Source organism: Nerophis lumbriciformis, linkage group LG20 (genome assembly GCF_033978685.3).
Source record: "Nerophis lumbriciformis linkage group LG20, RoL_Nlum_v2.1, whole genome shotgun sequence".
NCBI lineage: Eukaryota > Metazoa > Chordata > Actinopteri > Syngnathiformes > Syngnathidae > Nerophis > Nerophis lumbriciformis.
This window is the reverse complement of record NC_084567.2, coordinates 26,479,311-26,490,000: the sequence shown is the minus strand read 5'-3', so window position 1 is coordinate 26,490,000 and position 10,690 is coordinate 26,479,311. Positions and strand designations below refer to the sequence as shown.

The window sequence follows — 10,690 nt, the reverse complement described above, 5'->3', positions numbered from 1 at the left end:
GTATAAGATTACAACATGTTAGCATGTGCGCAACTAAAACATAAAAAAAACATCTAAAACTTGCCGTAACATGTTTTCTCGAGTTGGAAGTGGAATTCTTGTAGGCTGAAATGTGAACATTTCTACTGACATAAATGAGGGTGCATGTGCTTTTAGATTTTTGAATGGTAAAGGGGATATTTAGAATGTTTTTTTATGCATTCTAAATATTAAATAAATGCAATCAAAAGTTTGCCTACAATGGAGTCTATGAGATGTATAAAGATGTGTATTTACCACATTAATAATATACTATGGACTATTTCCGCCTACAAAACCCTTAAAAAAACATCTAAACACCTCCATTGAGGTTTTAAATACATGATGTAAACTAATGTATGTAGTGATGTAATGTAATGTAGTAACGGGCAATATTATAATAACATTTAATATTTACGTATTTTGATAATTTATGATCTAGAATATACTTCCACGGAGAAAGGAAGCAAGGAAGCAGCAGACTACTCAATGATGTAAACATGGTAGAGATCACTGCGCCACTATAAATAGTTTGTCTGCGTTAGCGCTTATAATAACAATATCACTAATACTTGGTTAATATACATAAAGTTAAAATTAAAAAAACCCAAAACAAAAAAAACAAAACAAAAAAAAGGGTCCAAGATATTCATCATAATTCTTGTTCGGTGTACTTTGTGAACACCTGTAGTTTGAGCAGTCTCTTAAACGGAATCATATTGGTGCTTTGTTTGATTTCTTTGCTTAATCCATTCCATAATTTTTTTCCACATACAGATATACTAAAGGTTTTAAGTGTTGTACGAGCATACAAATGTTTTAATTTGGATATTCTTCTAAGGTTATATGTAGAGATGTCCGATTTTATCGACCGATAAATGCTTTAAAATGTAATATCGGAAATTATCGGTATCGGTTTCAAAAAGTAAAATTAACGATTTTTAAAACGCCGCTTTACGGAGCGGTACATATCCCAGTCAGCAGCCCCTCCCCTCTCCCCTATCCCCTCTCCCACACACAACACAGGAGTTGACGACTGCAGCATGAGAGGCTTACTGGCGACGCTTGATGACCTCATCAAACCGCCGCGAGCGCAGCATAATATCAACAAGAGTGTGTTGTTGCCGGTGCTGTAGCCGTGGCTAACAAGCCAGCGATGGTGACTGACTAACGACACCATGTCTATGGTTTGGGATTATTTTAAAGCGTGTCTGACGGATACAAAACTGGCAATTTGCAAGGACTGCAAAAAGTTGGTTATGCGAGGAGGAACCAAGACGTCTTCTTTTAATACGAGCAATTAGATCTCCCACCTCTTCAAGGATCATAAGGAGATACATGATGAATACAAGCGGGAGATGGATGAAAAGCAAACACGGAAAAAAAGTAGTACCACACAGTTGTCGCTTAAAGACTCCGCTGAGAAAAAACAAAAATACAACAAAAACCACCCCAGGGCGAAAGCCCACGTTGTGGTCAGGGACAACGCACGCAGTATGGCAAAAGCTATGGTGGAGTTTGATATGGCTAGTCTGCCCTGCATGGCGCACACTTTGCAGCTTGCAGTGAACGGAGCTGCCCTGTCTCAATGCAGCATTTCAGAAGCTCTGACTGACTGGTAGGCCACTTCAAGCACTCACCACTAGCTTGCAGCACATTTGTGTTACTCATACAAATACGTTAGAGCAGGGCAGATTGAGCCCAGTTTATAATTTCCTGTTATACAGTATACCAGGCAGTCTTGCACTAAAGGAGGACTATGTTATTGTTTACTTTATTACTCTAGTATACTCTGGACTGAAGCTGTGTACCTTCATTGTTTTTGTTGCTGTTGTTTTGAGGCATGTTTAAAAAAAAAAAAAAAAATAATGCACTTTGTGAAAGTCAAAGTATAGTATTTCCCATAGTTGTAGTGGGTATCAGGATTATCTCAGGGAGAGCATGTCCCAAATTCCAAGCTGCTGTTTTGAGGCATGTTAAAACAAATTATGCAGTTTGTGACTTCAATAATAAATATGGCAGTGCCATGTTGGCATTTTTTCCCATAACTTGAGTTGAAGTTGTTCTCTTATTTTGGAAAACCTTGTTACATTGTTTAATGCATCTAGCAGGGCATCACAACAAAATTAGGCATAATAATGTGTTAATTCCACGACTGTATATATCGTATCGGTTGATATCGGTAATTAAGAGTTGGACAATATCGGAATATCGGATATCGGCAAAAAAGCCATTATCGGACATCTGTAGTTATTGAGAAAAATGTTTCTACATTCTTGGGTAGCAGGTTATGGTTTGCTTTGTACATCATTTTAGCTGTTTGCAAATGCACCAAATCTTTGAATTTCAGTATGTGTGATTCAATAAATAAAGGGTTTGTATGTTCTCTATATTCAATATTATGTATTATTCTAATTGATCTTTTTTGTAACACCGTTAGTGAATGAAGCGCACATTTGTAGTTGCTTCCCCATATTTATGCACAATAACTCAGATATGCTGTAAAATGACTTTTAATTATGTTTATTTACGAGTTATAATGCATAAAAATAAAATGCATACGTCGTCATGTCTTTCATTATGATCAGGAATAATAGGCAAAATTCCAAAAAGAATAATTCAATACAGAGTGACATTATGGTGTTTCCATCCCCATCTCAATAGAAGTTTCAGGTGTCTCAAGCGATCAAACTTCCAAACTTCAAGTGAAAAATTATGTTTGACATTGCAGGGGCGCTGGACTTATTCCAGCCTCAGAAGCACATAGGAGCAAAAGTACTTAAATCAATGGAAGAATACGCGGAAGGCCAGATTTGACAGGAAACACCCACGTTTAAGACTCGCTCCACCCAAAGTACGTAACTTGGATGAAGGCGCGCAATGACGGACTAAAGTCGAGGGGGAGAATGCTGGGCAATCAGAACCTGCGCAGCTTTTTTCACTTAAGTGCATGTGAGAATAGGGCACCAAGTAATTAACACACATTAGTAGGAACCAGCGCCGGGCCGTGCATTTCCCACCTAGGCCTTCAGTGATGTCCGACTTCAATGCTTACCTCTCAAAACACCATAATTGATGTCACCACATGACCATTTCTGGAGAAATACTATACAGGAACACATTTACGCACTACTGAACATTGAAGCACATCAACAGTATACAAAACGGGTTATTTTCTGGCGCATTTAAAAATCAATTAAAACGTATGAGCAATTAAAACATATCTTATGTGGTGCTGTCAAAATTAAGATTGCAAAAAACATTAAAAGTGAAAAAATAAAATATTTGAACTCACAATTTATAGCACCTATTCGACGCCGTGTAAGCCAGTGGTACCCCTTGTCGTCTTATTCGAGTGGAAATGGCGAGCATTTCCCCATTTCATCGCCAGACAATCTGAGCTAGTTTCCGGGGTTGGCCGACATCGTCTCACAAGATGTAGTTTCTCTTTAAATATCTTTCTTGAAAATGGCCTTGAAAACCAGTGACGTGCGGTGAGGTTCATGACTGGTGAGGCACTGACTTCATCACAGTCAGATTTACAAACATATGAACCCTAAAGAGTATCTTATTCACCATTTGATTGGCAGCAGTTAACGGGTTATGTTTAAAAGCTCATACCAGCATTCTTCCCTGCTTGGCACTCAGCATCAAGGGTTGGAATTAAATCACCAACAATTATTCCCGGGCGCGGCGCCGCTGCTGCCCACTGCTCCCCTCACATCCCAGGGGGTGATCAAGGGGATGGGTCAAATGCAGAGGACATATTTCACCACACCTAGTGTGTGTGACAATCATTGGTACTTTAACTCATTGGCGTTGTTAGGCCTATTTTAGGGGGGCTCAAGCCCCCCTAAAATATTCTTAAGCCCCCCTAAATAATTTGGTGTTTTTTTGTTTTTTTTTACAAATAAATGCCGACATATTCATTATAAAGTGGCCCAAATATGAGTTTAAATAAATAATCATATAACCTCTTATTATTCACTCAGTTTCCCCCCACTTCGTAGCGTAAGGTAGAGAGCCCCTTTCGTGCATCGGTATCCAATCCATTCTACTTGTTCATATAGAAAATGCCCACATCACTCAAATTCCAGCCCGCATTTTCTCTGCGACCTTGCTTGCGGTCCTGCAGGTGTACGAAGCACATTATCTTCCTTTACAATGAGTGAAGCTGCACAAAACCTTGTGTGTGCAATTGTGAATCATCATCATCAAGTTTTGTGTTTCTTGTAGAATCTATATAAAGTAATATACATAAGCCTATTGTTAAAATAATGAAAAAAACATCATTAAATATATTTGTTTTATTGTATTGTTACATTAATAGCTGTTTTATTATTATAGGATGGCTTGTTAAACATTTAATAGGATTTTCAGAGGGAGGAAAAACCAAGACATTTAATATAAAATGTAAAATGAATAAATACATAAAAAGAAAAAGAAAATATATGGTTAAAAGCCATCGTCCCGGGGAGCATTTCATTTCGTCCCGTGCATTTTTTTAAAATAATAATAATAACAATGAATAATTTCTAAGTCTTTGTTAGCCGTTTGTGAAGTTTTGTGCTCGTGTGTAACATTCGCTCGCATCCTGTGCATCTCCTGGGGGCAAAGCCCCCCTTGTCCTTAAAAGCTAGTGACGCCCCTGCTTTAACTTAACTTTAACTTTACACATACAAACTGTAGCACACAAAAAAGCACATTTAATAAAAAAAAAACGTTATTATGGTCTTACCTTTACTTATAAGTGCGGGTACAGTGGTGTTCGGTGTGGAGGAGTTGTGAATGAATGAAATATGAAATCCGTGCTGCAGTCTGCAGGTGTACCTAATGTAGTGTCCTTGCAGTCTTTCATGGCTCCTCCGGCGCGAGCAATGTTGTTTTTGCACTTTTTGGCTTCTTGTTAAGTGACTTTTTTTGGGTGGATTCGGTCTTGCACGTGGAGGGTTTGGGTGTGGGCTTTGGCTGGTGTGGCGTTCCCGTCGGTGGGTGCAGTCTGCGGCGAACGTGTCTTAAGCACCAGGAGGCGTGGTTACGCGTGCCTCAGCCAGTGCGTCTTCGCAGCAGTTTTATGATCGCTAAGCACAAGAAATACTTAACACACATACAGTTGTTGACAAAATACACTGTACATTATATACCTCAGCTAACTAAACTATGGAAATGTATAATATAGTTCATATAGCAATACAGTCTCACTGCACAGCAGACCAGCAGTTAGCCGAGTCCGTCCATGTTGAGGCACTGAGTGACGCGCCTCGACTGGCTGCTGTTCACCGCACCGTCTCTTCTCAGTATTTGAATGGCAAATGTGAAAATTCAGCGTTTTTGAATAAAAATAATCTAAAACTGGTGAAGTTAAATGGAAAATAACTTTATAGTATAATCACTGGATACATATAACAATTTAATAATTTTTTTTTCTTTTTACATTTTTTTCTTTCCAGGTGAGGCGGGGCCTCACCTGCCTCTAGTGACCGCACGTCACTGTTGAAAACATATATCTGCCACCTAATCAACGTTTTGTTTTCCTTCTCTGCTATCCCGGTCTGGCTATGGCGCAACACTTCCCGCTTCCTGTTAAATTGAAACTTGTGAATGGATACTCACTTTGGAGTGACAAGTGAGTATCCAATCACAGTCTCGTTAAAGGCCTAATGAAACCCACTACTACCGACCACGCAGTCTGATAGTTAATATATCAATGATGAAATCTTAACATTGCAACACATGCCAATACAGCCGGGTTAGCTTACTAAAGTGCAAATTTAAATTTTGCGCCGAAATATCCTGCTGAAAACGTTTCGGTATGATGACGCCTGTGCGTGACGTCACGGATTGTAGAGGACATTTTGGGACAGCATGGTGGCCAGCTATTAAGTCGTCTGTTTTCATTGCAAAATTCCACAGTATTCTGGACATCTGTGTTGGTGAATCTTTTGCAATTTGTTCAATGAACAATGGAGACAGCAAAGAAGAAAGCTGTAGGTGGGAAGCGGTTCATTGCGGCCGGCTGCAGCAACACAAACACAGCCGGTGTTTCATTGTTTACATTCCCGACAGATGACAGTCAAGCTTTACCATTGGCCTGTGGAGAACTGGGACAACAGAGACTCCTACCAGGAGGACTTTGAGTTGGATACGCAGACGCGGTACCGTGAGTACGCAGCTGCGGCTTCCAATCATTTGATCGCTTGCCCGTACGTGCGTGCCGCTATGTGCATGTCACGTACGTAACTTTGGGGACCTTGGGGAAATATATGTGCTGTATGAACTTTGGGGAGGTGAACGGTACTTTGGACGGTGGGATTGAGTGTGTTGTGCAGGTGTTTGAGTTGTATTGGCAGGTTATATGGACGGGAGGGGGGAGGTGTTTGTTATGCGAGATTAATTTGTGGCATATTAAATACAGGCCTGGTTGTGTTGTGGCTAATAGATGTCTTGTGTTTATTTACTGTTTTAGTCATTCCCAGCTGAATATCAGGTCCCACCCGCCTCTCACAGCATCTTCCCTATCTGAATCGCTCCCACTGCCCTCTAGTCCTTTACTCTCACTTTCCTCATCCACAAATCTTTCATCCTCGCTCAAATTAATGGGGAAATCGTCGCTTTCTCGGTCCGAATCGCTCTCGCTGCTGGTGGCCATGATTGTAAACAATATGCAGATGTGAGGAGCTCCACAACCGGTGACGTCACGCGCATATTGTCTGCTACTTCCGGTACAGGCAAGGCTTTTTTTATCAGCGACCAAAAGTTGCGAACTTTATCGTCGATGTTCTCTACTAAATCCTTTCAGCAAAAATATGGCAATATCGCGAAATGATCAAGTATGACACATAGAATGGACCTGCTATCCATCCATCCATTTCTACCGCTTGTCCCTTTTGTGGTCACGGGGGGTCGCTGGAGCCTATCTCAGCTGCATTTGGGCGGAAGGCGGTGTACACCCTGGACAAGTCGCCACTTCATCGCAGAGAATGGACCTGCTATCCCCGTTTAAATAAGAAAATCACATTTCAGTAGGCCTTTAACATCAGGCTACTTGGATAGGCTACTCTCAACAACGCGTGATCTGATTGGCTATCGCAACTGTCTATCAACTCTATGTGTTCTCAAATTCATCCGCTAACGGTCCCGGTGAGTATCCAATCACAGGACGCGTAAACGTCACATTCAACGTGACGCCATCTCAGAGGCTTTACAACTCGTGATCTGATCGGCTTTCGCAATTGTCTATCAACTGTGTGTCCTCGTTCACTTACAGTGCACGGACGCCTGCATAGTTGATTCTGAAGGCCTCGGGCAGATTACGTACAGCATGGCAACATAAGATAGCTGAATTCTGATTGGATACTAACTAAAACTAAAAACAACTGCACTGGAAGGAGCATAACATGACATGAAGAGAATATGAATACTTTTAGATATTTAGGGAAAGTAAATAAAAAAATAATTTTATCTTTAATTATGATCATGATTTCTGGTTATGTTAGGCCAGCAGAGAAGGCCTTGCTGGCCACCACTGGTAGTAACGTCACACAGTACTGTCAGTGATGTTAACAGATGTACAGTATTGACTTCTAATGTCCTTTTACTTGTGTGTTTCCTGTGTTTTCCCACCAGGATTCTTCGTCCTCTGTTTCTCTCTTCTTCTTCTTCTTCATCTTCCGCCCACTGACATCAGTGGAATGTTTCAATCTCTCTCGATATTGAGGTTAATCTGATTATGAAGATTACCTCTGAGAGACGCCCTCATCAATGACGACTAAGATGGAGACTCCTTTCTACCATGACGACTCGCCCGCCGTCTCCGGTTTCAGCCACTTTGGAGAATACGAGCTTTATGCCGGAAACAAGATGCTGATGAGCAAGAAGGCCATGTCTTCAGCGGGTAGCCATCATTTCCCCGGTGGAGGCATGAGTGTGGCCGGAGGAAGGGCAACCAACCCCAACAACATTGGACTTGACAACAGCTCCCTCATGACGTCATCATCGGCCGACATGAGCCAATTGAAGCTGGCCTCACCCGAACTGGAGCATTTGATTATTCAGTCCAACCAAGGCCTGGTCACCACCAGCCCGGTGTCCACCTCCACCCATCCTTTCATCTACCGCGGCCAGGCCACTAATGAGCAAGAAGGCTTTGCTGACGGTTTCGTCCAAGCCCTCGCAGACCTTCATAAGCAGAACCAGCTGGTTGGTTGTCCCATGTCCCCGTCTTCCTCATCCAACGTCTCCTTGCAGGTGTCCTACCAGAGGAACTTAATGACCAGCGGTGACATCCCCATCTACACCAACCTCAGCAGCTACAGCCACGGACCGATGGCGTTCTCCAGCGGGCAGATGGCATACAGGGGTGTTCCGGACCATAACAACACTCAATCACACACTCGAGTTCCGGATGCTCCTCAGACGGTCCCTGAGGTTCCCCATCCGTCCGGAGACCCGACGTCCCCGCCTTGCCTCTCGCCCATCGACCTAGAGACGCAAGAGAGGATTAAAGCAGAGCGCAAAAAGCTCCGCAATCGCATCGCGGCGTCTAAATGCCGTAAGCGCAAACTGGAGAGGATCTCACGGCTGGAGGAGAAGGTGAAGATCCTGAAGAGTCAGAACTCAGATTTGGCCTCCACTGCCTCTGTGCTGCGGGAGCAGGTCGCTCAGCTGAAACAGAAGGTCATGAGTCATGTCACCAACGGTTGCCAGATTGCTGTCAGCTCTGCCACGAAATCTGGAGGAGGGGGCAGCGCTGGAAGCAAGGACTGCTGAGGAGACCAGAATATCAGATCACATTTTTTACAACGTTGGCCGATTTGCAATTAACTAAGGCTTGTTTTTCTAAGAGGGGCGGAGCTTAACAGGAGACTTCCTGGACATGAACAAAGTTAACGGATTCTGACACAAGTTCGAAACACTTTAAGGAGCTCAGCTATTATCTATTTGAACTAATTTTGCATCTTCAATAGGGCTGGGAATTTTGGTATCATTCTGGTACATAAATACAGGACTAGTAATGCCGTTACTGATACTTTTGACTTGAAATGTCATAATCATTGAATAACATGTGGATTTGCTTCTAGTTAGTTGATTATGAGAACACAGGAAAACGATTTTATCCAAAGAAAAATGTTTTTGATCATTGATTTTTTTTTTTTTTTAAGATTTATTTCGGATTATCAATTTTTACAGCAGTATACCGTATTTTTCGGACTATAAGTCGAGGTTTTTTTTATAGTTTGGCCGTGGGTGTGACATATACTCCGGAGCGACTTATGTGTGAAATTATTAACATATTACCGTAAAATATCAAATAATATTATTTATCTAATTCGCGTGAGCGACGAAGAAAATGTCAGCAATCGTCACTCACACGCCAACCAATAAGAATTCGGCGGGGGCGGGTCATGGCAGAAGTGCATTGTGGGTTTTGGAATGCTAACTGCTATATGCTATACGCTACTGCCGAAGCTATTAAAATAGATCACAGCAACATTGGCGGTAACTTATAAAAACTGAGAAGGGCTGAACTAAAATGGCACCGAAAAGGAAATCATATACTGCAGATTACAAGCTGGACATAGTGAAATTTGCACCAGAAAACGGCGATCGAGCAGCAGAAAGAATGGACGCTAGCGGCGCATACCAGAGGCGACACCGAGGAGGAAGATTTCATCGGATTTAGCGATCGGGAGTGACAGATTGTTTGGTAAACGTTTAGCATGTTCTGTATGTTATAGTTATTTGAATGACTCTTACCATAATATGTTACGTTAACATACCAGGCACGTTCTCAGTTGGTTATTTATGCGTCATATAACGTACACTTATTCAGCCTGTTTTTCACTATTCTTTATTTATTTTAAATTGCCTTTCTAATGTCTATTCTTGGTGTTGGATTTTATCAAATAAATTTCCCCCAAAAATGCGACTTATACTCCAGTGCGACTTATATATGTTTTTTTTTCTTCTTTATTGTGCATTTTCGGTCCGTGCGACATATACTCCGGAGCGATTTATAATCCGAAAAATACGGTACATTGAAATGTCCACAAAACACCACAAACAACAGGGGGAAGGAGACAAGAAGAAGACACATTTCAACAGGACTAAACTTAACAGTCAGTGGAGAAAAAAAAAAGTATATATATATATATATATGCATAAGTACATACACGCACACCCACGTACACAAATACAGTAAAGTGTTATGAAAAAATAAAACCAAGGATACGCATATATGTATACATACATACACACACACACACACACACACACACACACACACACACACACAAACACATATACAGTCATGGTCTAAAGTTTACATACACTTGTAAAGAGCATAATGTCATGGCCGTCTTGAGGTTCCAATAATATGAATGGGGGGGGGGGGGGTTGAGGTGGGCGGAGTTAGGGTGAGGGGGGGGTTTGGTGGTAGCGGTGGTGTATATTGTAGCCCGGAAGAGTTACTGCTGCAAGGAATTCTGGGTATTTGTTCTGTTGTGTTTATGTTGTGTTACGGTGCGGATGTTTTCCCGAAATGTGTTTGTCATTCTTGTTTGGTGTGGGTTCACAGTGTGGCGCAGATTTGTAACAGTGTTAAAGTTGTTTATACGGCCACCCTCCGTGTGACCTGTATGACTATTGATCAAGTATGTCTTGCAGTCACTTA

The 10,690-nt window shown here is 41.6% G+C and overlaps 1 protein-coding gene across 1 annotated transcript in view; it reads left to right on the top strand.

Annotated features, from left to right (window-relative positions):
- The window catches only part of june (JunE proto-oncogene, AP-1 transcription factor subunit), a 23,132-nt gene extending 12,826 nt beyond the window's left edge, over window positions 1-10,306 (top strand). Inside the window, exon 2 of the mRNA XM_061980713.2 lies at window positions 7,645-10,306. Coding sequence (XP_061836697.1) covers window positions 7,780-8,787 — 1,008 coding nt within the window. The 5' untranslated portion in view covers window positions 7,645-7,779 and the 3' untranslated portion in view covers window positions 8,788-10,306. The remainder of the gene's footprint in view (window positions 1-7,644) is intronic.
- Window positions 10,307-10,690: the final 384 nt, after the last annotated feature.